The sequence below is a fragment of the Saccoglossus kowalevskii genome, chromosome 18 (genome assembly GCF_978046115.1).
Source record: "Saccoglossus kowalevskii chromosome 18, keSacKowa6.1, whole genome shotgun sequence".
Taxonomy (NCBI): Eukaryota; Metazoa; Hemichordata; class Enteropneusta; family Harrimaniidae; genus Saccoglossus; species Saccoglossus kowalevskii.
The window spans coordinates 17,527,943-17,548,669 of NC_140658.1; the positions used below are offsets into that span (position 1 = coordinate 17,527,943).

The following is a 20,727-nucleotide window of genomic DNA, read 5'->3' on the forward strand; positions in this document are numbered from 1 at the left end:
GCATGCTCCTGGTGGTTTTTATTGAATCATAATCCACTAATTTTAGTGATCTTTTCAGGGCTAGAAGTGTAGCTATACGTATTGGTGGTTGGATATAGATGTCTTCAAATAACCTATGGGTGCATGCTCAGAAATGGCGAGCCCCTCACAAACAAGTGACTGGTCGAAATGCGTTCTTTGTCAACTAGACAGCAAATAATTATTGACATGTCACACTGATGTAGTCTATAAAACAATTGCTCTAAACATCAGTCAATTTAATGAACTCCAGTGCACGCCAGTACAAATAGATGTTACACGTTTGGACAATAGGAATGGTGTGAATCCACATTTAAGGAACATAATGCAAAGTGGCACAAATCCTGTTATTTGAAGTTTGACAAAAGTAAATTGGAACGTGCCAAAGACTGAAAGCGAAAGCCTAATGAAGAACCAACAACCTCGTCAAAACGGATTTTCACACGCACCATTAGTAGAGAATGTCGCCAACATACTAGAAGGCCCTGCAGAAAGTTTCAGCATGTTGTGCACACATCCGAAGACTGACATTCCACGATTCCTATACTTGTACACAAACCTTGAGTTGGAACTGCTTTCCTTGGCATTTGTGTGTTCATTGCATCCTGTTGACTTTGATTTGTACAAAGCTACACTGACTAAATTTACACCTTGGTTCTTCAATCCCAACCACATCCATTACGCCTGCTGGATGTAGTTAACGTGAGAGATATATGTAGCCTGGACGGCACTTATCCTCATGTTGCCCGAGAATTTCGGCATTGCAAGTTCGTCATGGCCAAGTCCTTGAGAAAATTCTCCCTCATCGCCATTGATGACGGCCATGAGCCAAATAATGGTGTGATGAAGGGTGACGGGGAAGTCATTGGACTGACACAGAATGCCGATGCTCTTTTACGATGGGTACTAGCAGGGCCTCAACTTGTCGGTGTCATATCTGAATTGAAATCATCCATTGTGGCGAAATGAGAGGATTCCAGCCAGAGAAACCACCAGGAGCAAACTGATACTACCCGGAAACAATTTGCTACACAGGTCGATACACTGGTCAAGAAAGACAAGGCATTTTTATTGCAAAACGCATCTGCATTAATGCGCGTATTTTAATTTCTTGTGAATAAACAATGTATTTTACAAGCGTTGTATACGTCGCTATGAGTCCCATATCGAACGAAACGCGGCGCACGGCCACCGCCCTTTAATTTATAAGCATGTATGTATTTACACATATGTACCTTTTATTACACAACATAAATTTAGCAGATATTGCAATATCATTGATTTCAAGACCATTGCATGAATTTCATTGTGAAGTATGCCATATCGTTACTCCTGATTAAATAGCTCATTTGGTCTTAATGCGCCGAGGTACAATTACGTCATGTGACAGGTTTTGGGTAGATGCCATTGATTATTTTCCCGTAGATCACTATAAATAATATGGACGACGATTCTCTTCTTCATCTGCTATTGGTCTATAAAAACGCATATTTGCCTTAAGGGCACTTTTCAGTTGCTTGCCGAACCGAGTGTATCACATCTCACTGTTGTTACACATGCTATGATTGGCTGAAGCCCAATCACATGACATTGAATAAAAATGGTTATCACATGGTATATTGCTCGCCAAGTTGATATTAAATTGTATATAACATGGATGACGTCACTGAAACTACTACCTATAACAAATTGTCGTTCGCTAAACTAGTGCTCTACTGGTCGCTTTGGCTTTGAAGGAATTGTAGCCATCCAAAATTAAATAGACAGCGAACGTGCCACGGTGGACAGAAATTAAGGGCTTTCTTTATATGAAGCATATAAGCACGACGAAGCCGCCACTGAATCGTCACATCTGGGTCGCTGTGGCGCATTCTACGCTGTGAGCATTTATACGTGTACCACGCTGATGCTCACGAGAACGTTCTGGTCTGAGTGTCTTGTGATTTCGTAATTCACTTCAACAATTTTATACTCGATAAATCGACACTGCTGAAACATGGTTACTAAAAAAGAATAACCATGCCTGAAAGTGACATTCACTGTATATCTCGTTGTTTTTTTTCTGCAAAAACGTATGTATGTATGCTATAGAGTAATGTGTCACTTGTTATATTACATGAAATAAAATACTGCATAAATACTTCAAACAGAGATGTTATTTTGCAGGAGAGCGGGTGTGAAAGTAGGTGTGAGTTCATAGCCCTTCTTGTGTCGGTCTTTAGTTTTTTTGGTTGTATTTCTGATACGTTTGGTGTCATTAAATTTGCTATTTTCATACATTATGATTTGTATCAACACAGGAAAGCAACACAAACGCGTGACGCCAAATGGCGTCCAAGTAACATTGTAATTTGATGATTAAGATGTCAGTGGAAAAGCCGAAAATCTACATTATGCAAATTAGGTAATTAATATGAACAAATGTTTATCAAAAACTAATCAAGTCTGAGCACCATCCCAGTACATTCATTTACCAAGTTTCATAACAATCCAATGAATGGTTCTTTAGATATCAGTGGAACAGTCATTGAACAGCAAAAAATAGCTAATTATCATGCAAATTATGTACTTAATATGCATGGATTGAAACTAAAACATAACCAACTCTGCGCAGTAGCCCAGAACATCTATGCATCATGTTTTATCAAAAACCAACTTATGGTTCTTGAAATATCAGTCGATCAGACGGATACACAAACATACAGACACAGTAACTGCAACGACTCCCATTGTGTTTACATGTGAGACAGTAAAACTGGGCCAATGAAGCTCATTGAAAATAAACTCGCCCACGACGTTTGAATTGTACGTGTAGTACATGTGAGGCAGTAAAACGAGGCAAATGAAGATCATTGAAAATAAACTCGCCCACGACGTTTGAATCGCGTTCACTATGAAAAAACAAAATATATATGTGACTATGACGGGAGAGTCGGGAGGGGGGAACATCCTGTTTTTTTTTATTTCGAAGCCAAAGCGGTTAGTGTATAGCAAACCTCATGGCGACAGTTTTCAAATGAAAATGCAAACATTTACACTATTTTCACTTTTCTCCAAATCAATTATTACTGTGCATCAGCTTTTCTAATCAAAAACATTGAGGTGATTAGACTTTCATCCTACAACTACTGTGTTGTTTGGTCTAATGTTTACATACGTAATAGCCATGTATTATTAATTGATAACGGGGTTTGTTTCATCGGGGAGCCCTGGTTTCATGCAGTATGAATTTGCAAAACTGTGAGTCAATTTAGAATAAGTTAGGGAGTCAACAAGCCTACATGATGCTGCTGATTCGACCGTAACACGTATTTGTATGGGTGTACAATAACGGACAGATCTTGGGACGGTAATATGTTATCTGGTTATGTGTTGCAATATACTGTGTTATTACAAAGTCTCCTATTGACTTCGATCAAGCGTGTTAGTTCTGATGGCAAGGAATAACACCAAAACACAAGATGGCGGCTGTGCCGGTTGGCTGGTTGTTCTCGGTTCTCATGTTTGTTGCATGTTCATCTTCGGCGTATACCCGTCATTCGGACCACTATTCGTGGCAATACAAGGTTACTTCAATGCAACATCTGCAAGTACATCGTGGATTTTATCTCTATCGCTGTTTTTGGAACTAGGGTTAGGTGAGTATTCATACATGATACACGCAGGCAAGAATGATTGTTTTGTTCGAAACACAATCACAGTGATGAGGGTGTTCTAGTCCTAGGTACAATCTTGTAGATTGGCCTCATTCGGACCCCACAGTCTTGAGAAGTCGTATAGACTGCTGGCGATTCGACACTATGTGAAGGGCTGAATCGGACGATTTAAATGCCCAGGTATTCTCTAAATACCCTTGTATTGTAAACAATATGGTTTATTTTTTGCAAGTCACGCTGTAGTAAACAGCTTCAGCCAAGCTCCGCTAAAGACTCGTTTTTTTTGAACTTTAATTACGTCCTGCCAAAGTGGATGTATAACAATGAATATCACAGTAGTCACTAAATGTAGTATTTCTGACAATAAATATTGAATTGAAATTTTGTCGGATAAACGTCAAAAACTCGAACTGGGAAAAAAGGACGCGCTACTAAGCTTGAATAATTAACTGCTGTCAACCAATGTCATGTGACGGGCCGCTGAAACAGGTTGCGTCATCTAATCTCCAAAAACACAGTTTCTAATGCTTTTTCCCAACAGATTCAACAATGTCAATGAACATCGTGTTCGCAAATTTAAAACTATTTTCGTTTTCTCTAAAATAACATTTTTTAACATGACTACTTTTACAGTGGGTGCACAAATGACTAATAATAATTAGTTTAGATAATACAAGTTCCGACTTTTCTCGTCTAATCGGCCTCGTGCAAATTAGGAAATGTACACTAATCGGCATATAACAGTTTTATTTTTTTTTAGTGGCTGTGGTCCTTCATCAGATTTTCGCATGCAATGATGCATCGTCTCAAATTTAGTATCTTTACTATTGCCACGTATCAGTAGCAGCATTCAGGAGAGTAAAAGCTGTGTAGTGATTTTTTGTTATTGTTAACTGTAGCGAGCTTGACTGTATCCCAAGCATATGTTCATCGTGGTCGTCGCCGTGGCAAGGTAGTTCAACGATACGAGGGTGGCAAATTGATATGATACCTCAATTTTGCATTTCAGACGAACACTATTGTCGAAATAAACTTGTAATTCGAAGAAGTGTTCAATGCTACATCACTTTGTAACACGTTCCATGTTAGCTCCATTATTAATGTTGTCATTGCGGAATGCCCATGCAGCTCTGGTCTGTGCTCTACGGAAGCATGGAGGTAAAAGACAGAGACCTTCTATCTTTTACAATAATAATAAACTTTATTGCCATACTAGGCCACCGGCCCATCACAATCTCAAGTTTACATTTCTTGAAAACAATAATAATACATAAATACATAAATTAACTGTAATATAAAATACTGCCCATCAAGAGGTTAATGTTAGTGCCTCTGACCTTAACTTAAAAGCTTGATACAGGAATTTTGACAAATTACAAAGTGTAATGGGTAACTCACTTGTTATTAATTTTATGAAAGTGTGGTGTCCCTGGTCATTAATGACTAACGTGGTAATAGCTTGTCTCTGTAGGCCTGGTATATGAGACATTCGGTGTAATTCATCTTCAATTATTCCGCTATTGCATAATACACATTTCCTTTCAAAACGAACTATATTATGCATACGGCCAGATTCTATTGCTAATTGGTGACTCGAGCAACGAAGCCTTGATAAAGATTTCCTATGTTTGTTCACACTTACACTGATAATATATTTTTCTACAGTATAGTGTCGTTTTACCTGGCAGAACAAATTTAGGCGGCTCATAGTTGGGCATTCTTCCCACCATTCCTGTTGCCACATGTCGCTAATTCTATGTGCGAAATTTGCGAGGAATGCAATTTCATTTCCCACCCCTTGATTAATCCACACTATATTAAATCCATACCTATTCAAAATATCTCGAATATGCGTTACCCAGTTAAATTTACCACGTTCGTCTTCCCGTACTAAAAGAAGATACGATTGCTTAGCAATCTCACTTTCTTCCATACATAATAATTTTAACCAACGTTTGATACATTTAATATATGTAGTAGTAACAACTGGGTAACGTTCTAGTTCACCTAATACAGCTAAATTTGGGGTACCCCCTTAAACTCCCAGAAATCTTTTACAGTATTTATAATGGCCCCGCTCTATACATTCATACTTTTTAAAACCCCAAACTTCAGACCCATAAGTCAGAATTGGATATATCATGAGATCAACAATTTTAAAATATAAATTATATGGCAATTCCCCAAATGTTTTCATATATCTGTTAACAATATAGAGAGCTTTACTTGCTTGGTCTGATAATGTTTCTGTAGCTTTGTGCCAAACATTCTTACTGGAGAAAACGATAGCTAAATACTTATAATAAGGGACCACTTCTAAGTTTAGGCCATTATATGACCATTTCTCAATTTTCTTAACAATACCCCAATTTCTGAAGACAATGATTTTGGTTTTTGATAGATTAACCTTCATTTCCCATTTTTCATTAAATAGACTGAGGACGTTTAGCAGTCTCTGTAGGCCTATTACAGTATCAGCAAATAAAACAATATCATCTGCATAAAGCAGAATAAACAGGTCTGTCAATTCCTGTGTAATTCAAATACCCATGTGACCAGCGTTTGCAAGCATTACTTGCAATTCATTTATAAATATAGCAAAATAAAAGGGGCTTAATACACAGCCTTGCCTGACCCCTACTGGACACCTGAACTATTCTGTGTCATATATTCCCACTCTAACACATGCTTTAACATCTGCGTATATACTCTTAATTATTGTAAGCATTTTACCTTGTATACCATTTTCTAGCAACGACATAAACAGCAAAGGGCGGTTGACTGTGTCAAACGCTTTTGCGAAGTCCACAAAAACACAATAAAATCTGCCACCTTTTACCCCAAATATTTTTGAATGATCGCGTACAGCGAGAAAACATTATTCATGGTGGAAAATCTATTCCTGAGCCCAGCTTGACATTCCGACAATTTATTATCCACTTCCGCCCAATATACAAGTCGTTCATTCATTACAATAGTGAACACTTTACTAAAGTTATCCAATACTGTGATACCTCGATAATTATTCACATTGCGGATGTCTCCACTTTTGTGTATAGGTACGATAACCCCAATTGACCAACCGGTCGGGAATTTTCCAGAATCAAAAATCAAGTTAAAAAGCTCAACAAGATATGACATCAAAATATTGTCTGTTGTTTTAAAAAATTCACTAGGTATCCCATCCATCCCCGGTGTTTTGGGGTTTTTTAGTTTTTGAATGGCAGCTCGGATTTCCGCTTCAGTATTGGGTATGTTTAGAGAGGAGTCTTTTAAGTCATCATCCAGATTATGCCCTGTGGTCACTGCTCATGGTAGATTAGACTGAAATAAATCACGAAAGTAATTAACCCACTCCTCTGCCGAGATATCATCTTTCCCTTCTTTCCCCCGTAATGATCTGATATTGTCTCGTAGGGTTTTATTGTCTTTCCCGTCCACTAAAAGTTTATTTTTTAAATGATCTTGATAATGATTTTTTTTTAATTTACACTCTGACATAAAATAACGTTTGCATTTTTTTACTCATCAAGATCTAACTGGCTATTGGAATCACGTAATTTACGTAGTTTTTTGTATTTGATCGATTTTAATTCTTTACATTCATCGTCAAACCATGGCGCATCAATATTTTTGACAATACGAGGCTTAAATTGCACTTTCATGTCAGAACCGGCATATTTTAAAATATTGCCAATGCATTCAATAGTATTATCAACATCGCCTCAATCTAGTGCATCCCTCACCGAACGCCATCTATCTGAGTCTGAAACTCTGTCTTTAAATGTAGTCCCAAGTTCCTGTTTCCACTTAAACTTAGTAATTCCATGCAGTTTTACCCCTAAATTTAATGCAATAGGGCAATTCGTGCTTTAGATCCACCCATGCAACAATAGGTAAACGGTCAGAGTGATCACTTAAAAGAACTGAAAAGTGAGAAACCGAACTAAACATAGCCGATGAAAAAATCATATAATCAACAAGGCTGCTGCCATTATTAGCAAAGCAAGTAAATTCCCCGTTGGCGTCTGATTCTTTACGGCCGTTCGCAATGTGTATATCAAAGTTTTTACATAGTGAAATTAGGGATCTCCCGTAATTATTTACTACTGTATCTTTTGACTCGCGTGAAATATAGTATAATTATGTCCTGTAATTCACACTTTAACAGAGTCACACCATTTACTATGGAATTCTTGGCATACACAGTACAGCTACCCCGCCAGAGTTCCTTCCACGTTTATGCAATTTCTTCCTCGGTTTATTAAAACTTACATAACCAGGGATATCAGATGAATGTTCAGTTTCAGCCTAAGTTTCCAGAAGACCAATTATGTCATATTTCGAAATTAGACCTTTAAATTCATTAGATACTAGTTTACTTTTAAGACCCCTCACATTTAAGGAGAACAGTTTTAAAACATTGCTCTTATCGTGGGCTACATTGTTACTTATTTCATGGTTCACAAATCTAGTCTTACCGTGTTTAGGGCCTCGACCAACTTCCTATCTCCGGCCGTCAGCTTGTTTAATATCATCGTTTTCATCGTCATCTATGTATGGCTTGCCTTCAAAAATCAATTTATCATATGACATTGTACATTTTTCCTTCATGATGGAAGCAAGTCTGACTAGCTCGTTATGCACTTTGATCATGCTTTGATGCCTATGGGTATTTATGCTATCGCTTTGAAATAAACTATCGAGTTTCTGTAAATCATGGAGGCGTAGTGGATTTCCCTTTGAGGACCAGTACCTTTCTCGTATCTGCCCTAAATCTGATCTGGGGGTGAAATACAAAGGAAAATGTATATTTAAAAATAAACAAAATATATCATAAAAGATATACATTTTTGTACCTACCCATTCTATACAGTGCACGTGGACTGTTGTCCTTGCCAATTGTTCTCGCCGCTCAACTACAAAATGAAATTTTCCGTTATCAATATTTGATGTTTACATGATAAACGTTGTAAATATACTTTGTCAGTTTATACACAGATATAGAGCCAAGGATGGAATCTCTTGGTCAGCAAATTCATAATTTAAAGTTATCTAAAACTCTCAACTTGTTTTTTCGGCGTTCCCTGTATCCATGACAAAATATATACATGTATATTGTTAACTTTTTTGAGGAATTTTTTAATGAAGCATTAGAATAAAAAATAGCCAAACTCGACCTTGTCACAATGAAGAGAACCGTCGTCAACCCGGTGGTCTTGTGACCTGAAATAAACAATTTCCCCGTGAGTCATTACTGTTCTTGGTGTTAATAAGTTTAATAAAACAAATATAACATTTATCGGTACAGACGTTTGTCGTATAGCTGTTGCTATCCGTGTGTCACACGTAGTATTAGCGTTGACTAGGTAACCAAGTGTACTATTATGCAGTATTTAAGTGATTTACGAAGTGCCGTTTTATTACCGGTTTATTAACCGAGTGTGGATCACTTTTTGGGTTAGTATTTATGTGGAAACTGGTTGCCATGGTGTTTGCCCGATGCCATGGTATGTGGCTTATTTTAGACTGTTAGAATTTACCGTGTACAGGAGCGAGACACGGGTTGGGGATGTCTTTCCTAAATTTGGAGTTTTTTATGCTAATTGAGAGTGACCGACCTTTGACCTAGAGTGGCGAGTTGTCGGATTGGTGGAAGGAACGCGCTAAAAGAAGGAGGATAGAAAAATGGCCGGACGATCTGAACTTGGTTACAGTGAGCGGAGTGAAGATTCAACTAAATCAGGCGAATAACTGTATTGATTCCCGACTGAACACCTGTAGCAGAGGAGGGGAATCATCCTGGTCGTCGCTGGAGTCAACTGTGAGACTGAGGGAGTCTTGGATCCTGTGAAACGAACTTTCCATGAATGAAAGACGTTGCGCTCCCAGAAACCACGAGGCTGACGCTGTAACCCCGATTGCCTGCTGTTGTGTGGTGAACTTGGGACATCGACAAGTGATCAAGACGGCGTGGGATTTGCTGGTAAGCGAGAAAGTCGAGAGAAGACTCTGAGGTAAACCGTCTGGTTCATGTGTGATAGGCCGACTTCGCCATAACCGAGTATTACATTTGTCACGATAATAAACTGTAGTGATACTCAGGTCGACGACGAGTTGGATGTAATGCAGTGACCGTTTATTAGCGAGCTCGAAATCACTCTCTCCCTGGGTTATTTCCCCCACCGCTCCTGTTTCGGTTTCCCTGGGTTATTTATTGTTTCAATGTTGTTGTGCTGAGATATTGTCCGTGTCGGATCTTGAGTGCAAGCATTACATTTTGGATTTGTGGTTTGTTTGCCGCCAAAATTGTGTTCGCCAGCGCGCGAATTTTGGACACTTGCTCAAGTTGAACGGGAAATATGTCAACAACATGGTTGCTGGTTTCCACTGATTTAGTTTGATGTGTATAAGCTTTCACATTTATTGACTTTTTGTTAAACTTGTGACTTCTTATTTTTCTGTGTTTTCTGAGTTTTGTGGCATGCGTTATTACGATTTGTGAATATTGTGACGTCATTAAGACTATTGCCATATAAGGAGTTGCACGCACTTGGTAGCTGATCGAGACTGTACTGGTGCAGAGCGTGGTATAGTGCTGGCTGATAGTTTGTGCAGTGACATTTGTAAAGAGACATTTGATTACTTGTTTTCACTGAACTGTAAGAGATACCTTGTTGTGCATTGAGTGCTGTTTCAGCCACAACTGTGTAGTAGTAGCTGTGATTTATGATTAATGTTGCTGCTGATGTATTGCAGTTTACTGATCTTGTATTGCATGGACTGCCAGTTGTTTGATAATATACCGTTTGTTGTTTGGAACTATTAAGGTCTTATTATTTGTGCTAGCGTGTTTGTGGGTAAAGTTAGAGCTGGTTCGACACAATACTTATCCATTGCCCTTGATTTGGATTGAGAGGACCGTTCTCTGGGGACTGTGTGTGCTGGCCCCTTTTTATACTGTGAGGAAAGATTTATGCTCCCCCGTAGTCCACTTCGGATCAGAAATATTGGTCCGATAGCCTATTTGTGTTTGGTTGCCTGGCGACAAGTGGATGAGGGCGGGACATTGGCGCCCTACAACGTGCGGCTTTTGTGTTTATAGAACACTTTTTGGTGTACCAGCTGTACCCTTTGATGAGACCAGTAGATTGGCCTTGTGACTTTTTTGCCCTTTTTTGGACATTTCAGACGTTTTGGCCTTTTTTTGCCCGCTTAGAGATTCTTTCTCTTGTTGTCTGATGTTGTATTTGTCCAGTGTTGCATGCTTTGCGTGTGAGTTGAATTTTGTATTATTGTTTGGCAATTGTGGTCAGAGTATTGAAGTTTGCCAGCATTTGAGTCATTGTCGAGACGCATCTGTGGTACATGTGCAGGAGTATTAACGTAATTAAGGGTAAGTACATTCTTATACACAGTGAGATATGGAAATGCGTGCAGGGGCTGCTGTTTCCGGTGAGACTGGTGATTCACCCAGTGTGGCAAATACTGGGACACCTACCCATGGTGCCCTGGATCTCAGTCAAGGTAGGGGAGTAGCAGTGAGGGGTCACATTTTTCCTGTGTCAGCGCCAGTAGGGCGACGCCAGATGTTGGGTAGGGGTCGTGGCGTTTTGCCATTGGATTTTGGTCGGGACTCCCTCCCCAGTGGCTGTGGTGAGCACAGACATGCTGGAGGTCCTATGGAGAATCGTACTGTGAGACATAACAATGAAAGCATATACCGACAGCAAGGTGGTGTACCTGTAGGATTAAGTGATCAAGGTGAGTGTGGACAGAACGTTGATTTGGAATTTAGTTCCCCTGAAGGACGTTCCCGCTCAGGTATGTTACACACACTGCGTGTGCCTACATATCTGTCAGCGCGACCGAAACTGTCCACATTTTCGGGAGACAGTTCGTGGGCTAAATCGGATGCCGACTTTGAAACATGGTCGCAGGAAGTGCTTGCATACAGTGATTCTGGAATCGAACCGCCGTCGGTCGTTATCCAGACTGTTAGATCTATGTTGAGGGGCACTGCAAATAAACTCGTGATAAGAATGAGGCCGGACGCTTCAGTTGATGATATATTAGAGATGTTAAGAATCCGCTTCGGAGAAGTGGAATCTGGTCGCGTTTTGCTCAACAGATTTTTCGCTGACAGTGGGCAGCGAGAAAACGAGACTGTTGGCGATTTTGCCACGCGTATTGAGCTAGCGTTAGAAGCTGTAAGACGTCGTGGTGGTATACGCCCAGAGGAGATGGACGAGCTTCTAGCCAATCGTTTCTGGGATGGATTGAACGATGATAGAGTACGTGAAATAGCGCGCCACCAGCGTTGGGATAGCATGCCGTTTGATCAGCAGCTGTCAGTCCTACGCAATGCGGAGCAGGAAGTTCATGATCGGGCTGCCCGCAAAAATAAACTCGGGGTTAACTCAGAGACAAAGAAGACACCAGCTGCACGTGCTCATGTGACTGTAGTGTCTGATCAGGAGAGTAATTGTAATGAAGTGTTGGCTGCACCGGTACATGTGGAGAAGCAGTGGACACCAGAAGATATTTTGCCTACCTTGCAGAAGGCAATAACGCAGACAGTGAAGCTCCAGCTAGATTCTGTTGCTGATCGCATGGACAGACTAGAGTCTAGACTGGACAAGTCTGAGAAGGCTCCCGTGCAGCCGAGTGCAACACCAGCGCCCCCAGCATCCTTGGCTACTGGTAAGCCTCGTGGATGTTTCAATTGTGGTGATGAAGGGCATAGGTTTCGTAGGTGTCCACTGCGTCGTGAACGAGACACTAGTAGAATGATCTGTTATCGGTGTGACAAACCAGGACACCCTGCCAGAGAGTGTCCAGACAGAAAGAAGGTCAGACAAGACACGACTGGAAAGAGTAATCAGGATACACAGTCGCAGCGGCATGTTGGGGACACTCGTAAATCTGGGAGAAAGAAGCAGTCATCTCTGAGAAAAGGTGATGGTAACCATGGTAACCATGTTCTCATGATGCAGTCACCTGTGCTGGACAGAGTGGTAGGATCAGCATGCGAGGCTACTGTGATGGTGAATGGAGTTAAAGCAAGATGTCTATTTGATACAGGATCTCAGATAACTACAGTCAGTGAATGGTACTATAGAGAGCACCTAAGTGAGATTCCTATTGAACCCCTTGAGGAGGACCTCTCAGTTCGTGGAGCAGGTGGCCAAGTTGTTCCGTTTTTGGGGTACATAGTAGTCAGCATCACATTGCCTGCTGATCTATTTGGTGAGAAGGAAGAGTATGATGTGCATGTATAGGTTGTCCCTGATACACGCTATAGTTCTGTGGTGCCAGTCACAATTGGCACAAACCTACTGGACATGTCTGCAAATGTGAAGCAGAGCTCGTTGACCAGAAAATGTGTGCAGAGCAACCGCATGTCTGCAACTGGTAGACGTGTGATTAAGCATTTGAGTGACTGCCATAAGTTTATTGGTAGTACTGGTCACTTGGGCATGGTCAAGGCAGCAATTGACAGACCTCTTGCCATCCGACCAGAGCAGGATGCCATCATTATGGGTGACTTGCCAAAGGGCCCTGATGGTGACAAGTATGTGGTTATGGTGGAGCCGATAATCAATATGAGAATGCAAGTGACTGCTGTGCCATCAGTCACGGTGTTGGAGTGTAATGCGTCTAGTTCAAGACTGCCAGTTCATGTGTTTAACACTACCAACAGGAATGTGTATATCAGACCCGGTAGCGATGTTGGAGAAGTGATGGCTGTGACCCGTGTTCAGAGTGCTTCAATGGCCAGGGAAGAGACTGAGAGAGTTGAGCACAATGACAGAGATCCAAGTGTTGTCATCAAGGGTGTGAAGTTCAATCTTTTGGAATCTCCCATTGGTGGATCACAGATCAAAATGGTGCATAGTTTCTTTCAGCGTAACATTGATGCCTTCTCCTTGCATGATAATGACCTTGGGCGTTGTGACCTTGTGCAGCATCGCATAAGACTTAATGATGAAACACCAAGCCGTGAGCGTCACCGCAGAGTACCTCCTGCCAAATATGCAGAGTTGCGAGAGATCATCAAGGGCATGTTGGATAGTGGTGTGATACGTGAGTGGGGCTGCACCAGTGGTCATGGTCACAAAGCACGATGGAACCACAAGGCTGTGTATTGATTACAGACGACTGAATGCCAAGACCGTCCGTGATGTTTATGCCATTCCTCGCATCGAGGAGAGTCTGGAGGCCTTGAAGGATGCAGAGTGGTTTAGCACAATTGACCTTAAGAGTGGCTATTGGCAAGTGGCCATGAGTGAACAGGATGTTTCGAAGACAGCATTTGTAACGCCTGTCGAACATTTTGAGTGTCTCCGTCTCCCAATGGGGCTTTGCAACAGTGCAAGCTCATTTCAAAGAGCCATGGAGAAGTGCCTGGGTGAATTAGTCAACCAGTCGTGTATTGTTTACCAGGATGATGTGATCGTGTACTCCAAGACATTCAGCGACCATATCAGACACCTGGGTGAGGTGTTGAGGCGACTAAAGAGTGCAGACTTGAAGGTTAAAGCCAAGAAGTGTGAATTTTTCCGCCAGAAAGTTCACTTTTTGGGTCATATCGTGTCAAAGGAAGGAATTCGCACAGACCCAGTGAAGACCGAGGTGCTGCGTAACTGGCCCATACCTCGCAATGGGAGGGAGGTGAAGACATTCCTGTGGATGGCAAGCTATTATCGTCGTTATGTGGAAGGGTTCTCGAAAATTGCGAAGCCGCTGAATGATCTTACCGTGGGATTGTATCAACATGCTCATGGCAAGAAGAGAAAACGACAGAACCCTCCTGAGTTTGCATGGACACAGAAGTGCCAACATGCTTTCGACTTACTGATTGAGAAGCTGACAAACCCACCAGTGTTGGCCTACCCGGATTATGACCTTGAGTTTGAATTGCATACTGATGCAAGCCTTATTGGACTTGGGGCTGCCCTTTATCAAGACCAAGGCAATGGTAACCGAGTGGTGGCATATGCAAGTAGAGGCTTGTCTAAGAGCGAGAGGAATTATCCTGCCTTCAAGCTTGAGTTCCTCGCATTAAAGTGGGCAATTGTTGACAAGTTCGGAGATATGCTACTGGGCAGAAAATTCAAGGTGGTTACTGACTGCAACCCATTACGGTATGTGATCAGCACACCGAAATTGGACGCAATGGGAAATAGATGGCTATCAAAGCTAGCTGACTATGATTTCAGTATAGAGTATAGGCCAGGAAAGCAAAACAGGGATGCAGATGCACTTTCTCGTAAGCCTGTCCAGGGATATAGCACAGATAGTGTTGGTTCGCCTCAATGGTTGAAATGGTTGCCTCCGGAGGAACAGGTGCGAGTCAAGATGGACAAGCCAGTGGTGCAGGCACTGTGCCAGTACCACTTGGCACCTTTGGTTCCTGGACTGGAGATGGTGGGTGCGATGGCGAGCACATCCCTTATTCCTGATGTGCGTTCAGTGGCACCAACGTCATTGACATCTGTATCACGAGAGGATTGGAGGCGCTTGCAACAGGAGGATTCGACTGTTGGGAAAGTGTTGGACTACTTTGAGAGAGGCAGTTTACCTGACAAGGCAGAACGTAAAACACTGCCAGCAGAGGTGAAGGTTGCCTTAAGGGAATGGAAACAGTTTCAGTTATGCTGTGGAGTCCTGTACTGTCAGCGCGTGGATAACAATGGTGAGAGAGTGTTGCAGCTGTTCCTCCCCAAGAAATTCAGATTAACAGCCATGGAGGCCTTGCACGATGATGTCGGCCATCTTGGACAGGATAGAAGCTTGGACTTGATGAGATCACGCTTCTATTGGCCTGGCATGACTGAGATGGTGGTTGAGTGGATTAAATCATGTGAACGCTGTACACGCAGAAAGATGACAGCTGATGGTAGAGCCCCAGTTCCATTGGTGAGTATCAAGACGACAAGGCCTCTGGAATTGGTCTGCATGGACTACTTGTCTATTGAACCATCAAAGGGAGGATGTAGGGATGTACTTGTGATAACAGACCATTTCACAAAGTACGCCATAGCTGTTCCTACTCGTAACCAGACTGCTAAGGTAACTGCGGATGCATTGATGGAGCAGTTTGTGCGGCACATTGGTTTCCCTAAACGCCTACATTCTGATCAGGGCCGAAACTTCGAGAGTGCTGTGATCAGGCACCTGTGTGATGCCATGGGAATTGTGAAATCTCGGAGCACCCCATACCATGCCCATGGCTGTGGGATCACGGAGCGATTTAATCAGACGTTACTTGGTATGTTGGGAACGCTGTCCAACTCTGACAAGCAGAACTGGAAACAGCATGTTAGTGCAGTGACTCATGCGTATAATTGCACGAAGCATGATGTGACTGGTTACACCCCGTATTTCTTCATGCATGGGCACCATCCTCGTTTGCCTGTGGACATATACTTGGGCTTGGTCACTGAGGATGAACAGGCAGAAGACATGGATGAGTATGTGAGAAACTGGCAGCGCAGTCTTGATGAGGCTTACCGAATTGTATCGCTTCGCATGGACAAAAAGAGCCTCATCAGCAAGTCTTACTATGATAGGAAGGCCAGGCAGTCTGAACTCTCGCCTGGAGACCGTGTATTAGTGCGCAATGTCAAGGTGCGTGGCAAGCACAAGCTCGCTGACCAATGGGAGAAGGATCCATATGTCATTGTCAGGCAGGATGATCGTGGTATACCAGTTTATGTAGTTAAGCCTGAGAGGGGTGGTAAGGTACGAAACCTGCATCGTAACTTGTTGTTACCGTTTCATGCGCTGCCAAGGCCCAGAGAAGCACGCCCAATGAGAAGAGAACTGGTCAAACCAGTCAAAAGAGTGAGGAAGCCAAGGACCAGAGCGTTGCAACGAACTACACAGGCATCATCGGAAGCTGACTGTGACACTGAAGGCACAGATACAGACTCTGACCGTGGGTACATTGTTACTTACCCGCATGAGCAATGTGCTGAGAAGCGTCTACCTCGTGATGTTGCTGCTCATGCAACCCCTGAACCAATGTCGGTGGGGAGTGATGGTATTGAGTTAAGAACCAGTGAGGAGGGCCCAGAACTGTTATTGCATATAGACCCTGATGTCACTGTATCCCCAGAGGTGGAAATGGATCACGAGTTGGAGGTGAGTGCAGAAGTGGTGCCAGATGACACAGAAGCTGTCATAGAGACGGCAGCAGAGCCTGGTGAAGGAGCGATTGTCGCGTCTGAGGCTGATTGTGTTGTCAAAACAACCAGGTCAGACTCTGATGGTCGCCGCTACCCTTTGAGAGATAGAAAGCCTTGTTTGCGATATGGATTTGACTGTTCGCACACTCTAGTTAGGTCCAGCATCAATCCTGGTGCACCAGCTTTTGTGCCTGTTAGATGGAACAAGGCGATCATTGGAGCAGGAGGTGATTGTTCACAATCCTGCTATTAGACGTTTGTGTAACCTTTCTTCGTCGGTTGCCTGCACACCCATTGTAGTCTGTGTTGTGGTGTGAGGAATTGTACTCCTCTTCTGAGGGTGGGAGTTGAGCACCTTTGTGAACGTACTGTTTAAAGTGAGCTTCGTCACTGCCCTGGTTGGGTTGCTACCACCCAGGGTCCCTTTTCCTTGTACTCTGTTCTATGTCTGCTGTGCATAGAGGATTGAGCCGTTCCTTCCTGTGGTGTAGCACAGGACACGAGTATTGTAGACTTTTGGGGTGTTGGGGTTGACTGACAGGTAGGTTGTTAGAGTTTAGTGTCATGTGGACAATGAGCATCTGTTGTGCCAGGAGTCGAGATGGTGGACTGTCATTGAGAGGTGAGATATCTGTGGGATGGAGTATTGTTTGCCTGACTTTGTGTGAGTGTGCGTGCTGTATACACTTTTATTTGTGTAGTGTCCTCTTCTTCTGTAGTTCTCTACTACATGATAGGGAGAGGGCGCTTTTTTGTCTATTTACCCTTGTAAATTGTCCTGGGTCCTGCCTCTGTATTGCATGTTTTGTTATCTCTGCTTTAGGAATCTACAACTACAGTCGGGGATGGAAGACTTTGTTTGATCAGCATGTGCCACACTAGCAAGAAGTGTCTGTAGAGGAGCAACTGGAGTTGAGCACAGTCCTTGAATCAGGAGTGCATGAACAATCATATGAGAAGACTTATTGGAAGGTTATTGGCAGATGTGATAGTTGATTGATTACTGGTCACTTGGAAGGCAGGACAGTGGTCTTGGCTGTTGTCTTGCATTCCGGGGACGTGAATGCGTTTGGGGCCGGGGTGTGTCACACGTTGTATTAGCGTTGACTAGGTAACCGAGTGTACTATTATGCAGTATTTAAGTGATTTACGAAGTGCTGTTTTATTACCGGTTTATTAACCGAGTGTGGATCACTTTTTGGGTTAGTATTTATGTGGAAACTGATTGCCATGGCGTTTGCCCGATGCCATGGTATGTGGCTTATTTTAGACTGTTAGAATTTACCGTGTACAGGAGCGAGACACGGGTTGGGGATGTCTTTCCTAAATCAGGCGAATAACTGTATTGATTCCCGACTGAACACCTGTAGCAGAGGAGGGGAATCATCCTGGTTGTCGCTGGAGTCAACTGTGAGACTGAGGGAGTCTTGGATCCTGTGAAACGAACTTTCCATGAATGAAAGACGTTGCGCTCCCAGAAACCACGAGGCTGACGCTGTAACCCCGATTGCCTGCTGTTGTGTGGTGAACTTGGGACATCGACGAGTGATCAAGACGGCGTGGGATTTGCTGGTAAGCGAGCAAGTCGAGAGAAGACTCTGAGGTAAATCGTCTGGTTCATGTGTGATAGGCCGACTTCGCCATAACCGAGTATTACATTTGTCACGATAATAAACTGTAGTGATACTCAGGTCGACGACGAGTTGGATGTAATGTAGTGACCGTTTATTAGCGAGCTCAAAATCACTCTCTCCCTGGGTTATTTCCCCCACCGCTCCTGTTTCGGTTTCCCTGGGTTATTTATTGTTTCAATGTTGTTGTGCTGAGATATTGTCCGTGTCGGATCTTGAGTGCAAGCATTACATTTTCGATTTGTGGTTTGTTTGCCGCCAAAATTGTGTTTGCCAGCGCGCGAATTTTTGACACTTGCTCAAGTTGAACGGGAAATATGTCAACAACATGGTTGCTGGTTTCCACTGATTTAGTTTGATGTGTATAAGCTTTCACATTTATTGACTTTTTGTTAAACTTGTGACTTGTTATTTTTCTGTGTTTTCTGAGTTTTGTGGCATGCGTTATTACGATTTGTGAATATTGTGACGTCATTAAGACTATTGCCATATAAGGAGTTGCACGCACTTGGTAGCTGATCGAGACTGTACTGGTGCAGAGCGTGGTATAGTGCTGGCTGATAGTTTGTGCAGTGACATTTGTAAAGAGACATTTGATTACTTGTTTTCACTGAACTGTAAGAGATACCTTGTTGTGCATTGAGTGCTGTTTCAGCCACAACTGTGTAGTAGTAGCTGTGATTTATGATTAATGTTGCTGCTGATGTATTGCAGTTTACTGATCTTGTATTGCATGGACTGCCAGTTGTTTGATAATATACCGTTTGTTGTTTGGAACTATTAAGGTCTTATTATTTGTGCTAGCGTGTTTGTGGGTAAAGTTAGAGCTGGTTCGACACAATACTTATCCATTGCCCTTGATTTGGATTGAGAGGACCGTTCTCTGGGGACTGTGTGTGCTGGCCCCTTTTTATACTGTGAGGAAAAATTTATGCTCCCCCTTCGTCCACTTCGGATCCGAAATATTGGTCCGATAGCCTGTTTGTGTTTGGTTGCCTGGCGACAAGTGGATGAGGGAGGGACACGTGGGTTCCTTTTCACACAATCAAAACAAAAAATATCAAAGAGGCTCAACTACAAGGATACATTGTCTTTAATGCGTATTCCCAATACGTGGTTATGCATTACGTTCGTACGATAAAATGAATAGGTACATACAGGAAATTACTTATTTTACAGTAATCGAAAATAATCCCAAAAATACATATTCTAATATGGGCATATAAAATTTACAAAAAGGAAGCATAAATTTAGTAGATTACTCAACCTATACACAACAGCTACAGACTGCAGTTGCGTGGTAATGTGCAAGGTCTCACCGAGTCAATTTCCCAACACCTTCAAAAAGAAGACTAACATCTATATATACCACCGACATATATGACCATGATCTTCAGTTGTACTGGGAAAGAAAATAATAAATCGTTTTCTATCATCCTCATTAATTGTCGATGAGATCCGTTGGCTAAGCACATAACATGGCTGTTCATTAATTATACATAAAATTAGTAAATCTACTGCACAAACATGACAACAGTAACATGAAATGCCTTGCCGCATAAACGTGTGAAAATGGGATGGTGTTTTGATTGATATAAACTCCACTATGCATTATGAAGTGTGTGAAAATTTAAGTTCTAATATAGAATCAATTTGGATTAATAATATTTCCTTCCACATCTCCCATTTATGTATGTGGCGTTTACAGGCCATCACATGTGAACCAGATTTTTTGGGACAAATTTGAAGAGCAGGTACAATATATTTCTTCAATGAAGAATGAAATATTTATTCTTGGTATTTTAAATTGCAACTCACTCAAAAACGAGTCGAATGCTAAGTTACTCCGTGATTTCTTGTGTAGTTTTCAATTTGAGCAAATTATCTTTAAACCAACTAGAATTTCTGAAAACAGTGAAACTTTGATAGATATAATTGCATCAAATCGTCCAGAACATATTTACTGTAGTGATGTTATTATTGATGGTACTAGTGACAACATATTGTACAAGAAAATTACGCATACTCCTCGTACATTACACGTACTTGTCCACCAAGTAGGAATGTTAAGTTTAGGTCATTTAAACACTTTCAAGCTTCTAGTTTTAAAAACGACCTACAAAATGTTTCTTGGTCCAGTATGATGATATTGAGGATGCGTGGGCGTATTGGTGTTCCGTATTTTTTGGTGTTTGTGATAAGCATGCACCAATAAAAGAACGTCGTTAT

At 42.0% G+C, this 20,727-nt stretch overlaps 1 protein-coding gene across 2 annotated transcripts in view; it reads left to right on the forward strand.

The window, feature by feature from the left end:
- Positions 1-3,281: 3,281 nt before the first annotated feature.
- LOC102805992 (monocarboxylate transporter 13-like) overlaps positions 3,282-20,727 on the forward strand; it is a 31,288-nt gene continuing 13,842 nt past the window's right edge. For both annotated transcript variants that reach the window (XM_078013763.2, XM_085492708.1), the window contains exon 1: positions 3,282-3,656. In XM_078013763.2, coding sequence (XP_077869889.2) covers positions 3,452-3,656 — 205 coding nt within the window. In that variant the 5' untranslated portion in view covers positions 3,282-3,451. The remainder of the gene's footprint in view (positions 3,657-20,727) is intronic.